Source organism: Carettochelys insculpta, chromosome 23 (genome assembly GCF_033958435.1).
Source record: "Carettochelys insculpta isolate YL-2023 chromosome 23, ASM3395843v1, whole genome shotgun sequence".
Lineage (NCBI taxonomy): Eukaryota > Metazoa > Chordata > Testudines > Carettochelyidae > Carettochelys > Carettochelys insculpta.
In genome coordinates, this window is record NC_134159.1 from 11,863,806 (window position 1) to 11,884,173 (window position 20,368).

At 43.6% G+C, this 20,368-nt stretch overlaps 1 protein-coding gene across 1 annotated transcript in view; it reads right to left on the reverse strand.

Annotated features, from left to right (window-relative positions):
* Positions 1–20,368, reverse strand: part of FBXO42 (F-box protein 42) — a 75,801-nt gene that overhangs the window by 17,229 nt on the left and 38,204 nt on the right. Inside the window, exon 4 of the mRNA XM_074975674.1 lies at positions 17,578–17,712. Coding sequence (XP_074831775.1) covers positions 17,578–17,712 — 135 coding nt within the window. The remainder of the gene's footprint in view (positions 1–17,577; positions 17,713–20,368) is intronic.

Genomic DNA, 20,368 nt, shown 5'->3' on the forward strand with positions numbered 1-20,368 from the left:
CCTTACCTGGGAGCCAGCTGGGGTGTAGAGCACCACTGGCAGCCCCAGCTGCAGCAACCCCAGCAGCCCTGCAGCAGGAAGCCAGCTGGGCACTGAGTCCCACCATCAGCCCTGCCACTGCAGGGACCCCTGGCATACAGAGGAGCCCTGCAGGATTGGGGGCCTCCCTCCAGGCAGCCAGCCTGACCTCCCCTTGTCCAGCAAGTCCTCTTATCTGGGACCACTCAGATCCTAACAGTACTGGATGAGAGAGGTACAACCCATAGCAGCATATGAAATCCCTGCTAGCTTTATGAGTAGAAAAAAAAAAACTCTCTCTCAACCAGACATATGCTACAAAGCAAACTTAGGCATCCAAAAAGGTTTTACTAAATAAAAAGGTGGCACCACCACTCAAAATTAAAAACAGCTGCTTATTAAGAAAAAGATTTCTCCCCCCTTCTTTCACTTGTGTGGCACTCTCTCCTCCCCACTCCCCGAGTTACACTGCTCCAAGGGCCAGAAATATTCAGACTTTCTCCAATGAATGATTAAGGGCCCCCCCCGCCCCCAACACGCACAAACAGGAACATGGGTTCTACTCCACTGGAAGGGGAAGATACTCACACTTTCCTATTAGATTTACAATACTTGTTTCTGTCTTGGAAGATCTAAAGATGGTCGCAATTTTACTGCCCCATGGAAACAAACTCTGGGCATCATTACTACAGGTTCTGAGTCTCTGAGCCACATACAATTGAATTCATGAATCTTGCTAACTAGAATTTGTCAGCAATGTTCACCCTGTTGCACTGTCTGATGCAGATTCACAGCGACAGCAAATGTGAGAGAGGTGTTGTAAACAGGACACTGGATTTTTCCCCCCATTTTGTCATCTAAGACAGCTGTAAACTAGCTGTCCTGTAACATATGCAACACACAAGGACTATATGATGGCATGGGATAAAGATTTTTTTCAGTACTAGTCTGGGAGGAACACCATACGTGGCCTCTCTCTTTGCGCCTTGTTCCAAGGGAGTGCTGAATAAACCTTAGTAAGCAATCACCACTTATTGCATCTGAACCCAATCAACTGATGAGGGGAAAAGCCTGAATCACATTTCTTGAGATCAGTACTGTTCTAAGCTTCCTTTCCACTCCTGTGCCAGAATGAGAGCCAGAAAGCCACCTTTTACAGCAATGGTCTGCTTAATTGCCATGTTTTTTTTCTGCCTGATATTACACTGGGCAGAACTCAAGTGATTTGAGTAATAATGAAAATGCCACACAAAGCAATGCTGGGAATAATTAAAGAGCTTTTTGATAGGAGGGGAGGCGCTCTGCTCCTACTGCTCATATTCCCTTAAGGATGCACATGGAGAAAATGGAAATTGCTTTATTATACTACAAAGTGATAATATAAAAATAATTGGTGGGAAGGAGCCTGTGTGTGTGTGTGTGACTGAACAGATGAGTGCACTCAAGCTGTTCTCTGTTTTACTGGTATCCCACTGAATAGCGCTGCCACTTAGTGACTTATGTTCATCACGTCAAAAGAAAGACTTCCTTTTGGACGGAAAAGAAATATGAATCACAGAGTGCCTATCAACAAAACACTGTGGCTTACACCTTTACCCTATCAAGACAAAGCTTGTTTCCACAGCACATTTAACTCTGCCCCTGTGTATCTCTATTTAAACCAAAAACAGAGCAGGGGAAAGCAATGCCTATACAGGCACAGCTGCATTTTACTGCATAAATATAATGCAGAGTCCCTTGCATGATGCAGCAAGTGTAAAGCCCTCTGTACAGGGATTCTTGACTTCAGTGCATTTACAGCAATGAGTAAAATCTCTTGACTTCTTCATTCCATGTCAATAAAATTAGAGAAGTTAAAGGGAATGATTTATGTGCAACGTAGCTGAGTTATATATAATGCGGTGGGAACGAATAAAATTAAATTTTGTCGCCATCACAGCATGTCAGCCATCACACTGTATATCTTTCAGAACATGCTGTTTTGACTGCACATTCAAATAAGCTTGTTCACGAATGACCTGTACCAGGACACCAGAGAAGAAGGAAACACTGTTGCTATTTCAGCTTTATGTCACCAAAAGATACAGCTGTTTATTTGAACCTGCAGGACTCCAACTATGCATGCTCACCTGCTTGTGGATGGGGTACTTTGCACTTCATTAAAAGTGAGGAAAATGAGTGCTGGGTGAAGGGTGCAAGAAAGCAGGAATCACAGCATGTACAGGTGAGAGACACTTGGAAACAGGCCCTAGCAAAATGCTCAAATAGAAGAAACACTACGTGCCAGAGTCTACGGGGGTCAGCAACCTTTCCAAGGCAGAAGGCCGACATTTCACCGTTTGACCTCTACATACGGTCTGAGTGCTAGTGATACTTTTTAAAGTCATTAGCAATCCTACTTACAATAGCCCCATCAACAAATAAATGAAGCTGCAGAGCTCTACTGTTGAGGTTGTGCTTGATCGCATTAGCTGGTGTTTTGTTAATCCGCAGCCGGCATAGCTTTGCACAAGCTCCCGGCTGCATGAGGAAAGAGAGGTGGGGCTGAGCTCCCGCCTTGTATACTGATGAAAATCGGCTTGCATGCCACTTTTGACACCCGTGCTGGGGGTTGCTGACCTTTACTGCTAGAGTGTGCGCATTCCAGAAGGCAAGCCTGGATATAATTGGTTCACATCTGTAAATCCTGCTGTTAAAAACAAACAACTAGTTCCCCCACACCTGCTAATGCTATGTGGGTGGCACTAAACTTTTAGCAAAAACCTAATTGCCAAATACTTTTTGCTTTAAGTTCCCTTAAAACATAAAATGCACTTTTCTCCCCATTCTTGGAAACTGCTGAAATTAAAGCTCTTGAAATATTTCTATACACAAAAAATCACCTTTGGGCTGCAACCAGGCATGATTTAGGCTAATACTTTTTCATTCTGTGTGTATGTTTCAGATTTAATGATTTTTTTTCCTCTAAGTATGAGGCTGGACAAGTTAAAATTCAAACAATTTAAACTAACCTCTCAAGTGACAAAGTAAAGAACAGGTCAACTGCATTTCCTTAGAAGTATAAACATATTTTCAGATCAGTATTAATCTGAAAACTAATATAGAAGCATAATAAGGGCTCTGACTTGAGGGATCAAAACCAGACTATTGTACAGTAAAGCACATTTAGCAACATAGATTTGACATAATCTGTTCTAGTCCTACCCGTAGGTTCACAGTAAATATTACGCCATAGAATTTTGGAAGGGCCTCAGTGCCTTGCCATTCAAAATGCTCCACATCTTTAAATCCTTTCACTTGATGGTCTCCATATGCTTTACAAATGTTGGCAAATTAATTCTCAACAAAACATCCATGCGACAGGCAGGCTATATGCTGACATCACTTCATTCCACCACTGAAGCACAGACCCCTCTGGGGTAGGACAGCGGTTTGTAAAAATAGTGTTATGCAACAGAACACAGGACGAAAGAAAGTGAAATTTCAAGGGGAATTTAACTAGTTTACCTGGGAGAGAATATGGCCAAGAATCCAGTGACCATGTTTCAAATCCAGTAAAAAATGCACACTGGTCAAGGCCTGAGCTTCACTCTTCACCTGAAAGATACACTGACTAACACCATGCAGGGACATTGGTCTGCTCCCCAATGCCGATCTGGTGCTCTTTTTTCCCCAGGCCAATGCATTATGGATATAATAAACAGCAGGCCATTGAATTAAAATACAGACAGCACATTTAAGCATGTGACGGTTGCACGTATGAGGTTCTATTACGAGAGATCCCCATCTGTCACTTCACATGCTGAAAATATTACTGAGCCCGCCTGCCAGAACTTGGGTGCCCCACCACCATGTCCTGATGAGCCAGAATCTCAGGTCTTCCCCAAGAAAGGCAGAGAGAGTTGGGGTCACAGCCCACAGCAGACCACCACAAAACACCAAGACCTGTTCAGCTCTGGGAATGCTCAAAGGTACCTGACACAACATCCAGCTGCACAGCCCCAATGGGACCAAACCTTCAAATAAATCCATCTCACTATACATAAAGTTTATACAGAGAGTTCATAAGTTGTTCACCTCCTTTATCAATGGAAGAAAGATACGCAGAGCTGTTGTCTCCCTTTGGGTAACAATTATTTACACTGTGGTGTAATAAACAAAAGGGAGTTTTTTATGTATAAAAAGTAGGCTTTAAGTGGTTGCAAGTAATAGCAGACAGATCAGTGTAAGTTACTAAGCAAAATAAAACAAAACACTCCAGCTAAGCTGAACACAAAGGCTGCGTCTGCACTACAAAAATAACTTGGAAGTTGCTTACTTCAAAGTGAGCAACTTTGAAGTTGAGCGTCTACACACAGCCTACTTTGAAACTAACTCCTGGGAATGGAGTAAGGACTTCAAAGTTGGGCTCCCTACTTCGAAGTTAACTTTGAAGTAAGGGAAAACGTGCGTAGAGTCTCTGCTGGCTACTTCAAAGTAGTACCCAACTTCGAAGTTAGTTCCTAATGTAGACACACCCAAAGAAACTAATTACATGCAGTTTCGTGCCATAACAGTTATTCTAACAACCTTTTCTCACAAACTAGGAAGCCTCCTAGCTTGGGCCTGATTCTTCCCCCACTGCTCAGTCTTAGATGTCTCCAGCAGTTACCTGGGTAGTAAGGAGGGGGTGGTCCTGGCATGTGGCAACCGGCCCAATTTTTTGGTTTCCTCCCTATAAAGGATTCATGCCTTGGACAAAATCTATTGGGATGACTCATTGGTTTGAGCACTGATTTTGTAAATCCAGGGTTGTGAGACCAACACTTGAGGTGGTCACTTAGGGGTCTGGGACAAACAGATTAAAAAAAAAATCTGTCAGAGATGATGCTTGGTCCTCTCGAAAGGAGAGGGTACTGGACTCAATGTCCTCTGGAGGTCTCTTCCAGTTCTATAAGTGTATATAGCATTCATTTTCAATCCTTTCAGATTCCCAGGGAAAAGTACCACACCCAACATGGGTTCCAGCATCAAGTGACTTGGCCACATGTCTTCACAAGATCAAACATAGTTCAAGCTTACACACTACTGAGATAAGACTATTGAGGTGTCAGTCTGTATCTTCACACAACAAAAAGCAGCCCTGGAGCACTTGAAAGAAAAAAAAATCTTATTAGGCGATAAGCTTTCATGGGGCAGACCCACTTCAGATCTGGAAAATCCGGATATTTCCCAGATCTGAAGAGTGGGTCTGCCCCATGAAAGCTCATGACCAAATAAATTATTTTGTTAATTTTAAAAGTGCTCCAGGGCCGCTTTTGTTTTGTGGAGCTTTTTAATGACAGGTTGCATGCAACTTCTAGAATAAAGCATAGTCGGGTTAGGCCTATTCATATTCAAAAGCATATTTCCATACAGAATATGTGAGTGCAACATCACAACATATATATTTTTAAAAAATTCTTCTAAATGAAGGATTAAGGCATCTGACTCCAAGATGAACAGAAAGCCAAGTGTTTTGAGAGGAGCCTATTAAAAAGCTGAAACTGAGCAGTATAGGGTCCAGGCTTTGGCCTTTATTTACAAAAATGGGGTCAAGTCCAAAGGTAGGCTCCCAATTGGTCTGATTTTCAGAAGTGCTGAGCACTCAGAAGTTCCCAGTGAAATGAATAGGAGCTAATGGGTGCTCAGTACTGTTAAAAATAAGGCCCATGTGTTCAGGTGCCTAGACTTGGGAACCAAAAATTAGGTACAGTAGAACCTTGAGTTACACGAGGGTTCCATTCCATGCACCCTCACATAACCCAAATTTCGCATGCCTGGGGGTCTGGCTTTTTCCCCAGTGGAACACATGTTCTGCAGCCACGGACACAGCAGAACGGTAAGTCCTGGCTGTGGGGTGGGGGGGGGGAAACAGTGGGGGAGGGTTAAGCCTGGTGGTGGGTTGGGGCCACTGGAGGTAGGCTGAGGGGACTAAAGCCTGGGGTGGGTTAGGGATGCAGGGGGCGAGGGGTGGAGTTGAGCCATTGCCCTGCTCGGGTGCTGAGTGGGGCTGCAAGCTGGGGGGCGGCGCTTGAAGCAGAGCAGGAGGATGGAACCAGGGCCACACGTGAGGGGTTTGAACCAGGGCTGTGCATGAGGGGTGGTAACCCAAAGCCAGAGCTACACACAAGTAGTGACCTGGCAGGGGGGACTGAACCAGAACCGGGAAGGTTGAGCTGGAGTCACACCTGAGGGGTGGTCACCTAGAGCCAGAGGAGGGGGTGTGGGTGAGCAGGAGCTATACACAGGTGGTGAGTGGAGCTGGGGGGCTGAGCTGGGGCCCTGCAAAGCTTGGGTGGGGGCACGAGTTAAGCACAATTGGAAATCGTGCAATTCCAGGGTTTACTGCAGGAATCAGGGGTCAGCTGCATAAGAGCAGGGTCACATACTCTGGGTTCATGTATCTGAGACCTCACTGTACCTATTTTTTGAAAAATTTGGTCCTGTTATATACTAGCCTGAACACAAATAGTTCTCCCCAATTTTGGTATAAAATGCCTGTCAGCAATATTTTCCACATCTTCATGTACCCTGGGGTCATGTTTTAAATAACACACATTACACAAAGCTCCAAAAAGGAAGGCAGCTCTCTAAACCCTGAATAGCCACTCTCCTGTTCTTGTTCATGACTATCTGTACAGGGTACCTTGGAAAAAATGGGCCATAGAAGAGCAGTGAAGTTCCCTACATCCATCTCAGACAAAACAGCCTGTGTAAAGGGAATAGTGGGAAAAACTCTTATATTATTCTCTGGAGGGATTTGTGCCCAGGGACCTTCTCTCTCAGATTCTAAATCTGAGAAGGTTAAAACAACAAGTTATTTTTCATGCCTTCCTACTACACCCATGTTAATAAAGTCTTATGAGTGGGATCTATTTTTTGGCATACATTTCTAAGGAAATAAAGTAAAGACTGTTCCAGAAATAAAGATAAGATGCTGAATATAAGTAGGCATTTCTTGAAATTACTTTTGCTGCATTAAAGAAATTCTGAAGCAACTCTGTAGGGTCAGCTGTTTTTAAAATTCATGCTGTGGGTTTCTGGTAACAAAGCACCTTGCAGAAACAGGAGTGTTTCTTGGCAGTCAACGTATTAAAGAAATTTGAGGAATCTGTTTCTTGGCATCTACCATCTCATTATCTGAGGACATGAAAGTGAATACAGCTGCTGAAAGGACTCCTACACAAAGGCACAAGACTGTTAGTTTCCACAGGGATAAACAGTGTAGGTGTATTTTGCTGAATTCTTTAAACAATTGATTTTAAAAATAATTCTCACGAACAACATTATCCATGACAGTGCAATCTGGCATCCTTTTCTTTATCAGTACCGTCTTTCTCCACTGAATATGCACGTCTGTTTGATACTGAAGGGTTGCTGGTTATTTCTTTGGAAAAATTAAACTACAAAACACCGAAAAACTAAGGCTATGTCTACACTGTCCCTCCCTTTCAGACGGAGCGTGTAAATGAAGCAGATCGAAAATGCTAATGAGCTGTTGATATGAATATTCAGCACCTCATTTGCAGAATGGAGGCGACTTGCTGTATCAAAAGTGCTGCTTTTGAAATGCAAAATAGCCATGTTGATGGGGTTCCTTCAAAAGGAAGCCCAGCTTTCAAAAGCACCCTTCTTCCTAATTTGGTTTAGGAAGAAGGGTGCTATCGAAAGTGAGAGACATCCTTTCGAAGGAACCCTGTCTACATGGCTGTTTTGCATTTTGAAAACATCACATCCAGAATGGCAAGTGGCTGTCATTATGAAAATAAGGTACTGAATATGCAAACCAGCACCTCATTTGCTTTTTCCACTCGGTTGCGTTTGCATGCCCCTTTCAAAAAGGAGGGACCGTGCAGACATGGCCCATGATATGTGCAATTACTCAGCACTCTTTCCATAAGAGAAGATGAGAGGGGAGAGCAGCTAAGAGTAAATGTTAATCTGATGCAAGGGGTATAGGTAGAAAGCGTTTAGGAGAAATACTGAGTCTGTAAGTGTCAGGGAGAGAGAATATCTGACGGACAGCCACTCCAAATTTAGGTAAATGATCAAGGGCCACACTTCTCTATAGAGGAGGGGCAGGGTCTGGGATAGAGGCTGGGTGCAAAAGGGAGCCTGGGGTCAGGGACTGGGGTGCAGGAGACAGTGGGGAGTCTGAGAGGGAGTTTGGGTGAAGGAGGGGGTATGACCTAGGGCAGGGGATTGGGTTGCAGGAGAGGATTTTGGTCTGGAAAAGGGGAGCAGGGTCTAGAACAGAGTTGTGACCTGTGATGGGAGAAAGGAGGGTCCAGAGGGTTTGGACGGTGACCTGAGACAAGCAGTTTGAGTGCGGTGTCTGGGAGGGGTCTGGGTGCAGGAGAAGATACCAGCATGGATGGTGGGGGAGATCTGGGAGGGTGTGTAGGCTATGGGAGATTGCAGGATTGGGTTACCCCAGGCAGGCTCTGGCCAGAAGCACTTACCTATGTGGCTCCCAGCCAGCAGCCCTGCCTGCAAGTAGTCCCAGACTGCTTCACGTGGCTCTGGGTGCCGTGGAGGCACCTTTGCACGCTGCCCCTGCCCCAGCAAAATCTCTCAGTTCATATCGGCCAGAAACTGCCAGAGTGTAGTGCACCACAGGGAGCAGCTAGCCACTTTGATTGGTGCTGCTCCCTGGTTGGGGAGGCTGGACTGACTGGCTTGGCAGGCCGGATTTGGCCCACAGAAGGGCTGGGCAAGATACAGTGATGGACTGAACTACACAAAAGCTCTAGGAGTGTTTCAGTTGAAGTCTCCCTACCTGATAGATTATACAACAGTTACACAGAAACTTTCACGCTAAAGGAAAAGCAACACCTCATGATCTACTTCAATACAGGTCACAAATGCGTCCTGCACACCAGAGGAGACTGCAAGTCATTGCGCAATGTGGTTTGCATGAACAGAGGGAAGGAGAACTTCCCTCAGCCACCTAGTGAGCATGGTCACAAGCCCCTCTTACAAAAAGTGTCCTGCACTCCTGTGTGGACAGAGCAGACGGGTCCTCCCTTTTTGGGGCCTCTTCTTGAAAGTCCCACCTGATACACCACATGGAGTAAATGTATTGACTCTTGGATGAATGGCTAAATCAGCTGTAAATCAGGACTAAAAGCAGTTCCAGTTCACTGACCATTTTCCTTCCCTCTGCATGTTGGTGGTTTGGAGACAACCTTGAGATCCCCAACACCCCTAGAAAAAAACAGAAGACCGCTTAAAAACATTAACTCTGTTTGAACAGTCTCCCTCCTCATTTCCTCTGATTGCTGTCACGTTTTCTTCTCATCTGGGCAAGACCTGCTATGTAGAGCAACAAACATTCCTATTGGATAAGGCTATATTGCCAGTGGCAAGGAGCACCAATAACTAGCACACAGCAGAACTGTGAAGTGAACGCTATTCCCCAAACATCAGAGTCCACAAGATATGAAGCACGCACAGTTTGTTGAGAAAAGCCAGTAGTGATTTCCATGCAAGTCTAAGCCCCTTGGTGCAGAAATTGTTTGCTACATTCTCTAGAAGGCTGAGCGTATTGTTGGAGTTCAGCACATTGATGCAGCATGTTGAGGAGTGGAAGCTGGAATGCCAATTCCTTTTACCAATACACCTTCCTACATTTTACACCATTTCACTGAGCTGCTAAAATCCACAGCTAACATATTCTCACCCCTGAACTCCAATCTAACACCCTCTGCCCAGTGCCCAGTGAAATAATGGTGATCACCAAAAGGCCACTAGAGAGACCATCTGCTTAAAAGCAGTAAAGGGTTTTGCCAGGAGAGGAGAAACTAATCTGCTTTGCTACGGGTGTTCTCTGCAGATGCCATGCAGCCAGTGCAGAGTGGGCAGCTGACAGAGATGTATCAGATGGAGCAATTGGCACTGTGGCAAAACTTGAATGAGATCAGTGCTGAGCTCATCCCAGTTGCCTTCACTTTGTGTTCACAGTAATGAAGGAGCTCGAACCCAACTTAAAGAGCTGGCTGAGGGAGCCTGGCTTCCATGTGCAGCAATGCACTCCAGCTACAAAGACTGCTAGCCATTTATTGCTCTCTCCTGTCCTTATATGCTTAGACTAACCTATTTAGAGAAGATATTTCTTCCTCAGTTGCACTTCAGGCATGGAGTACCACATGCACAGAGAGCAGGAGCATGACCATCTGTATCTCATCCTCCCTGCAGATGTAAACCAGGGAAGACCAAGGGTCGCCATTTTTGTTTAAGACCAACAGCATTATAAACACGCTCGCCACTATGAAGACACTGGAGCTTAGGGGAAAACCAAATGAAAATCATGGGGTAACTTCATCAATTTTATGACAAGCACATTGCCTGGCCAACCAATGTCACTTCTGTGCTTCCTGAACTGCCATGATTTGGAGCACTCTGGAAATCTGCTCAGACTCTCTGATAAGAACTCAAACGATGCAGGCTGGCTCAAAGGACATGCTGCAGGCCAGGCACTGAGGCTCCCAGGCATGAGCAGAGAGGGAGGGTGGATGTGGAGGGAGAGACACTGGCACTGTGACAGAAGCAGTGAAACCTTCCTTTCATTCTGAAAGTTGGTGTTTTTAAAGGACCTCCCTGAAAAAGAGAGGATGCAAATGAAAGAGCCACAATCCTTTTCACATGGGAAAGTCATTTCAGAGCATTAAATAAAGCTGCTGTCAAGGAAGAAACAATTACATCGGATTAAAAATTAACAGAGTTAAGGTTATGTCTCAGTGATGTGTTTTCACACTGACATAATCTCACTACATAAAATTCCAGCGGAGAGAAGGCTTGGGTTGGTTTTGCCTTGATGTAGCTTATAAACATCAGCCCACATCCCTGGCAGTTTTCCCTGTAAGCTGAGCACATGGACGGCCACCCAGGAGAGATTCAGTAGCTGTTCAGCTGATTAGAAGAGTGCCCACAGTGGCCAGCACATGTTTCTATTGGTAGTCCACATCCACACATGCCTTGGTGCACACAACATTTATTCTAGCCATGGGTGGAAAAAATTAGAGAGAACACTGGTTTCCAGTATGAGGCATAGCTTTTATCTCTGTGGAGCTAGTCAAGGTGCTCACCAGAGGAGGGGCACTGGGTTGACACCAACAAGCCATTTAAAAGGCAAAAATTACCTGTGCCTGGCTTGTCTCCGTTAGGACACTACACTGAGCTACTCACTCAGTGTAACCACACACCTGTCTTTACAGTGAAGACACAGTCATAAATGGCCTGACAGCTCAACAGCAAAGCAAACCTGAGAACTTCACAGGTCCCCAGAGCTCTAGAGGTTAGTGGAAACAGATGGGCACAGAACTCTCACGTTTTATGCCAGGACTGGAGGGAAATACACTCCCTACTTTAGCATACCTTTGCCATTGTTAATCGCTGTGCTACTGTGACCATTCACACAATTTTAGAGACTGCAGCACATCTGACCTCTGCTGGCCTCAGAGGAAGCAGTTCACTTCCCATCATGGCCTCATGGAAAGCCATATTCATAGACTACCGTTCGCTTTTGAATGGCAATCAGAATAGAGTATTCCCATGAATTTGTCTAGATGGGCACAATGGAGAATCCATCCTCAGAGGAAGTCATTAGCTCTGCTTTCATCTGAGCGGAAACATAGTGCTTACTGGCCCTCTTCATGAGAGTGAACTACCCAACGTTTCACACACTAACTGCAAACAAAGAAAAGGTCATGAAAGCAGGGAAAAGGAGAAAGATTTGCAACTCAAGAGAGCACAGATCTGTGTTGTGAAACAAAACACGCAGATTAAGTGTCTAATCTCCAATATGGCTCCACCCTACTGAACCCAAATAGGGATTCATTGATTAACCTCACACAGGCTCTCCTCTGCTCTGGCACATAGGAACTGCATGGGTGAATTTATATGTAACACAACAAGCAGCAGCTCTAGCAAACTTGAAATTGCTGATTTCCCATCCCTCGGCCTTAAATTTCCTATAACTTAATCAAATTGCACTAAAGACATTTCTCACAGTTGGCGAGAGCAAACTAACAGCCAGCCTAGTCAAAGGGATCTATGTACATCTTTGTGGTTCAGAATACCCAGACTTTGTGAAACCACAGACCTAAATCTTGCAGGGTCAATGCTGGCCTTTGATCTCCGGAAGCACATCACCTAAGGGTTAAATTTTCAAAAGCAAAATGTCTTAGGAATTTAAGTCAAATATACAAGTGACTTAGGCTCCTATGCCCCAGTGATTTCAATGGAATATAGGCTCCTAAGTACCTTTGAAATCTACAAAGGTTTCCCTCTCATAATAGGGATTAAGTACAATTTTCAAAATTGCCCAAGTATCTTGCAGTTTGCTGTGTTTAGAGGCCAAGACCAAACTTCTGTCTGTCTTATCTGGACAAAGACTTTGTGTCCCTGGCTGAAATCTTCACTCTCAGGAGGCCAGTTACTACCCAGCACCAGAGATGAGGCTGTACTTCAGCTATGTTAATTACAAAATTGCTTTGGGGTCCTCCTAGATTAAGCAGTACACGAAATGTAAACTTATATCCATACTTCTCCAGCAACACTCTTCAGAGATGCTTTTGGGAATATGCATTCCCACTGCTTTCCCAATGCTGCTTATCATTTGTAAAATGTCTTTTGTTCTGCACAGCACACTATGGTCTGAGAAGAGGACCACTGCAGTGCCACTGGAGAATCTTTTTACATTCCCGTTTTGAATTTGCTGAAGGTAGTAGACAAGGAGCCATGACTAAGACATTTAATTTCAACTCCTGTCAGGAATGCTTTGTATCAGAGGCCATTGGGATGGCTGGGGCAGCCTGCCTGTCCCTTCCTGCAGCTGCTTTTCCAGGCTCCTGGGAGCCGTGCCAGCTCCAGCCACACTGAGGAGACTGCACCACCATGTGGGCCCCACAGACAACAGGGGGAGAATGGATCCCTGCATTCACATTTCCACTGTCACATTCCCCATATGCATGTGCTTGGGCCCTGCTCCCTGACCCTCATGTCTGAGCCCTTCTCCCTGCCTGCCCCAAATGGTCGTTCCAGAGAGCACGCTGCCATGATCCCCAACACTCCTGCTTGGGGCCCTGCTGTGACCCAGCTCCCATGCACACATGGCCAGTGCCCTGTTCCCTGAGCCCATCCCATCCAACATGGCCAGACTCTTCGCTGTGTCCGTCTGTGCTGCGTGTGAGTGCAGCCAGCAGGTTTCTCTGCACTCCCAGCTAATGACCCCTGATCTGAGCTACTCAACTCTGAGTTATGCTGGTTATTCGAAAGTGCTGGTTACTCAAATACTGGTTAAATAGGAGTTTACTATATAGCATCTGTACATGCTTCAGCAGCTGATTTTCCAAGAAACTGGTACAAACCCTTGTGCAGCCCATAGAAAAGGAGGACTGAATAAATTTGTACTTCTACAGCATCCTTTATGTGAAGCTCTTAAAGCCCTTTAAACATTCAAATTGAGTCTCACAAGAAAACTGCGAAGGAGGTACAGGTTGAACCTCTCTAGTCTGGCACCCTCAGGACCTGACTGATGACACACAAAAGAATTTGCTGGACCACAGTAGGTCAGTATTGTCTAGCACATCACCAACACTTCCACTTCTCACTGGTCTCTTAGATTTAGGGGTAAATTACAGCACAGAACACACAGTCAGGACTGTGTCTCTAAACCAACTTTATGGAACCATGGGAAACTTGGCGACACTCATGATAAATGGTTGTCCGGCTAACTAAAATCATGCTGGATTACAGCTGTTCATGGACATGAACAGGCTGGATGAGAGAGATTCAATCTGTATTATACACATTTTGCCAATGCAGAAGCTGAGCCACAAAGTAAAAACTTATTAACTCTCTAGGAAGAATAGTAACAGAGAGATAGTCCTGTTAGTCTATATCCTAACAAAACAAAAAAGCGGTCATGTAGCACTTTAAAAACTAACAAAATAATTTATGAGGTGATGAGCTTTTGTGGTGCAGACCTGCTTCTTCAGATCTGGAGATATAGGAAGAGAAAACCAGACCTAGACATGTGCAATAATTACTTTAAGAGTCTGGATTTGCTGTGGGCATACAATAATCACACACATGTATTAATAAAGCTACAGTGACACATGGTTGATAATGTATCAGTCTATAAGAATAGATCTGAGTTCAAATGAAATCTGGTAACTCCAGGGCCAAATGCTGCAACAGTCACTGGGAAAGGGAAGTTATGTAATGTTGCTCCACAAGTGCCTCAGTTGTGAGTACGTGGTTCATGTTCTACACAAGTAGCAAATGAAGTCCTGACAGCATGAAAACCAACCAGCACACAGGCTGGATAAATATACCAACAGATCCTGCAGTCCTATTGCCCTTTTCCAGAGTAAATTCCGTGTTACTATGTCTGATGAGGGGAGTGTTCCCAGCTCAAAACCAAGAGCATTCATCTCCTCTCACTTCAATTTTTTTAAAAAAGCTCCACTGTAATTCAGGTCTTACTTTAATCCTTGTTTTCAACTAGAAAATGCTTATATCCAAAATAAAACCTACTCAGAGCTGAAAATTCCAGCTGCGTCTCATATAAAAAGCATTCTGTATTGAACTATGCGAAGGCTAAAGACAGTAGCTGAGGCCAAAACTAAAATGACTACTTAGTGATCCTTCCTAGGTTCTGACTGGCAAGCTTACCTTCTTCCATGTGCTCTATTCCAGAGATCAGCCTTTTCTCACTGTCTTGCCTGCCTGCTAGTATGACATGGCTTCAGAGTACTTTAGACAACTGACTACTGGCGTCCTCAGACCAGGACCTATTCTGTTCAGTGCAGACGTACATACTACAGTTGTTCGCTATTTTAATTGGCTTCCATGGTGGCCAACACCAAATACCTCAGTACAAGACACCAACGATAAGATAATAGCTGGTTTATATTCATACATGGAGGGAGGAGGTTAATTTCCTCTTTTTGTATTTTACTAAATTCTTGGACAAGACCCAGGTTTAGGACTTGTCTGCACTACAAAGGCAGTGTTACATTGGCAAAGGGCCACAGTTTAAATTGGCAAAAGGAATTCTTCCACCAGGACAGTTAAACCACTTCCACCAATCACATGAGCCTTACTAGCAAGAGAACTCTTGCCCAGTATAAGTTATGCCCACATAGGGATGCACATCTATTTCGGTCTGAGAGATGATTTATATCATACTGCTAACCAAAATAGCCACGTTGGGAAACCTTTGTAGACTTGACTTATACTCGGTGCATGATGGATGGGAGGGCTACTTCCTCTTTCCTAGACATCCCAATATTCAGTTCACTGAAAAGGGTTAAACCCAGAGATAGGTGGTCCTGTGCTGGCAAAGGGACCTATATCAGGGGTAGGCAATATGGGGCCCAGGGGCTGGATGCAATTTCTTAGGGTTAGCCACGATGGGCTGCCAGACAGTTTATTTATTTACCATTGAATCTCCAGGTATGGCCACTAACAGCTCCCATTCCCAAAGCTACAACTGGCCTGGAATGATGCTCCATGGCCAATGAAGACAGAGTGTCCCTGTCAGCAAATGCTCAAGTAAACAAAGTGTCCAGTGGTCCACCAGATGCTAACGTTGGTGAACCACGTCTGGCTCGCAAGCAACTTATTTCCTGCCCTCAATTTATATTCAGATCTGGGTTCCAAGTACCTGAATTCTTTAACACTAAAAGAACTTTTTCTAAATAGAAGCAAATTTCAGGCCACATACTACATTCAGCGTCACTGAAGACCCACTGCTAGTTGCATCACCTTTCCCCATGCCTCACCAGACTAAATATATTCAGGGTGGGACAAGATGGCAACAACAGGAGAGGAATAAGAGAATAAATCAATTTGATCATACAAGTGTTGTGTTACTACACTGTAAGGAAATTTTTAAATCCTAAGTTTTGATCAGGCTGTGCATCACCATCTGAGCACACGCAAGGAACATTTATCAAAAGACGGATGAGATTTCACAGATCTTCAAATACAATAAATTCTTAAGTCAGCAATTTGAGCTTCAAAACCAATGGTGACATCTTCAACAGCTCCCTTTTTTTAACTGTGGCAGCTGTCTCATTAAAGAACTGCAAATCATTCCAATTAAAAAAACCTCCTGACAGATTCTTGGAACACCCCATCCTCTCTTCACTGAAGTTATGTCTACACTACTGATAAAGACACAACTGTACTGCTGCAGCTCTGCTGCTCTAAGTCTCTCATGTAACTGCTCTATGCTGACGGGAGAATTAAACCACCCCTAACGTCTGAGCAGTGATAGCTACGTTCGCAGAAGACCATCTCCCACGAACCCGATGCTGTCCACATTGGCACTTTTTTGGTGAAATATATGGTGGTCAGGGAAGTACACATAATTTAAATAAAATCCTCATACACTGAGCTCAAGACTGTGCACTCACTATCTGCTTTTTTTTTTTAACATATGGATACAAGACTTTGGATTTTCTGATTCAAGAAACATACATTCTTAACATCATCTGCACCCAACTCCACAATGCGAGTACGAAAAATACTAAGGACAGGGACCATCTTTTTTCTGTGTCTGTACAATGCCTAGCACAATGGAGTTCTGATTCATGATTAGGGCAGTCCTAGGCACTAAAATAATACACATACGTAGTGATAATACTGTTCTCCCATTGTCTTCCTTTGTTACAGTCTGCAGATCATCTCACATTTAAATGCATTACATTTCACGTGCTTTCCATTTCATTTCATTTCTAAGAGCTGCCTCTACTTCTACAGTTACACTTTTGCCAAAAGCTACTTAAATTGTATTTCAATTGGGACTGCATGGAAAAAACACACATTTAAACACATTTCTAATATTTAAAACTACTGTGTAGAAGAACTTTTAGCTCTTTTCTGCTCTAGCTCACAATACAGAGATTGCACAAATGTACCTGTTTCCCATGGGTAACCAGCAGAGACACGTTTTGTCCACTCCTTAGAACATTTAAAAGCTCTCAGCACTTTCTCAACTCTCAAAAAAACAAAGCAGCCCTGTAGCACCTTAAAAACTAACTATTTTATTTATTTGGTAATGCGATTTTGTGGGTAAGAAAGTGGATCTTACCCTTGAAAGCACATTACCTAATAAATAAAATAGTCTTTAAGATGCTACAGACCTACCTTTTTTTTTTTTTTTTTTTTTGGGTGAAGCTACATGCTAACACAGCTGCCCCTGTGAGGCTATTTATCAACTCAGGCTCTCACAATTTCACCTACGTGCGATTCATTCTACGTTGCACAAAGGAGCATTGAAGCATTTGTTAGACCACAGAAGAGGCATTCAAGTTGTTCCACATTACAGTCCTACACATGGAAGAACATCAAAATGCTCTGCATTTACCAACAGAGACAACCTAAAATGCATTCAGCTAAACAAGCTAACAACGATAGTATGGGCAATCTAAGCATCAAGACCTGACAGTCAAGACATGAGGGTAATTTACTATAAGGAATATGAATATAAGCAATCAAAGGTCTTACACATCTGTCACCTCTCACCTGAAGCCAAAGGCCTGATCCACTCTTTGCTATTAAGGTCAAGTCTCCACAGATCATTGAATGCAGCATTGCAACTGCTCTGCGTGCAGCCACCAAATACGTACATCGACTGATTAGCATCATAGTAACATGCACCTAGAAAAGGAGACAAAGACAATCAGTTAAAATTATCTCCCACACATTTGTGATAAAATTAAGGAATTTGGGGGCAGGGGTCCTCACTCTAGAGAAAATACTTGTTATAATCTTTTTCAATAAACTTGACTAATCTAGAAGTATCACAGAACAACGGAAACTTATCGCAAATGTGTCATCAACAGACCTGCTCCTAAGAGTACATGAAAGCTGTTACTTCAAAAGTTAGCTAGCTTAGTTGAGAATCACACATTGACCATGCTCTGGTAAGGAACTTCATAGACTCACTGTACACCCTGCAAAAGCAACGAGGACTCCTGTGGCACCTTATAAACTAACAGAAATGTATGAGCATAAGCTTTTGTGGGCAAAGACCCACTTCGTCAGATAAGCTTTGCCTATGGAAGCTTATGCTCATACATTTGTTAGTCTATAAGGTGCCACAGGAGCCCTCGTTGCTTTTGCAGAGCCAGACTAACACAGCTACCCCGATACTGTACACTCTGAAGTACTTCCTTCTTTGTTTTAAACCTGATACCTATTAATTTCATTGGCTGACCCTCTAGCTCTTGTTCTGGGGGAAGAAGTAAATAACTTTTCTTTATTCACTTTCTCCACACCAGCCCTGATTTTATAGACCTCTATCACACTCCGCCTTAGTCTCTTTTCTAAGATAAAAAGTGTCAGTCTAATTACTCTCTCCTCATATGGCGGCTGTTCCAAACCCCAATAATTTTTGTTGTCCTTTTCTGAATCTTTTCCAATTCCGTAATGTTTTTTTAAGATGAGGCAACCTCACCTGCACACAGTATATAAGATGAGAGCATACCATGGATTTATACAGGGGCAATATGGTGTCTTCTGTCTTATTGTGTATCCCTTTCTCAATGATTCCCAACAGAGTTTGCTTTTTTGACTGCCGCTGCACACTGAGTCAATGTTTTTACAGAACTATCTGCAATGATTCCAAGATCTCTCTAGAATGCTAACAGCTAATTTCAACCTCATCATTTTATTTGTATAGTTGAGATTATATTCTCCAATAAGCATTACTTTGCATTTATCAACATGGAATTTCGTCTGCCATTTTGTTGCCCAGTCACCCAGTTCCGAGAGATCCTTTTGAAGCTCCTCACAATCTGCACTGACTTGACCTTCTTTAATAGTTTTGTATCTGCAGTTTCTTCCACCTCCCTGATCACCCCTCTCTCCAGTAATTTATTAATATGTTGAATAGGATTGGTATCAGCAGACACCACTTGGAGACAACAGGTTCTCTCTGTCCATCCTGAAAACTGACCATTTATTCCTACTCTTTCTCTCATCTTTTAACCACTTACGAATCCATGACAGGACCTTGGGGCTGCTTACTTTACTTAAGAGCCTTTGCTGAGGGACCTTGTCAAAGGCTTTCTGGAATTCTTCCTACACTATATCCACTGGACACCACTGTCCACATGTTTGTTGATCCCCTCAAAGCAGTCTAATAGATTGGTGAGGTATGACTTCCCTTTCCAAAAACCATTTTGACTCTTCCCCAACAAATTATTGTCTATGAGTCTGACAATTCTGTTGTTTACTACAGTTTCACCCAGTTTGCCAGCTACTGAAGTTAGACTTACCAGTCTATAATTGCCATGATCACCTCTGGAGCCCTTTTTAAAAATTAGCATACATTAGGTATCCTCTAGTCATTAGGTACAGAAGCTGATTTAAAGGATAGGTTATGAACCACAGTCAGTAATTCTTCAGTTTCACATTTGAGTTCCATCAGCGTCTCTATATTCAGTCCATGATTTTTCGTGTCTAGTGAAGTTGCAAATTTAAGCTCCCAGGCTTGATTATCTTTCAAAATGAGTAATGAAAGGTCAGACAAAATGATCGTTCTGTCAAACATGTTCCCCACAAGTGATAAGGAGTTTTTGTCTTTTATCATTTTCCTGTGTGGCTTTTTTTTACTATATAACATAGCTATTCTAGCTAACAAACCATGTAGCCATAACCTTGTTTTCCAAGATGGAGAGCATCATCATCATCAATAACCATGGCCTCAGCGCCCATTGGTGTCTGATGCCTCCTTCACTATTTCCTTCCATCTTCCACTGTCCAGTTTGCAGAGCCTTAGTTTCTGCAGACTAGCTCCACACCAATCTACTCTATCATCTACTCGTTCTCTGTGGGGTCTGCCTCTCCTGTTCAAACTGTCCATTACGCCGACTACCAGGGTCTTGACTTTTTGCTCGTTGCTCGTTCTGCAGATACGCCCGAATAGCGTAACTTGCGTTGCATAACCTTCTGCAGCAGGTTCTCTTTCAGCTGTACCTTCCTATATAATTCTTCATTGGTGATCTTATGCATCCATCCTAGTCTCAGGATTTTTCTATAACTCCTCCTCTCGAACACCAATAAAATAATAATAATAATAATAAATAATATATAGATACCCATCTCATAGAACTGGAAGAGACCTTGGGAGGTCGAGTCCAGTTGCCTGCCCTCTTGGCAGGACCAAGCACCATCCCTGACAGTCTTTTTTCCCCTCCATTTATTTGCCCCAAACCCCTTAACCTTCTCAAGGACTGAACTCACAACCTGAGTTTAGCAGGCCAATGCTCAAATAACTAACCTATCCCTCTCCCAAATATCCACCACTATC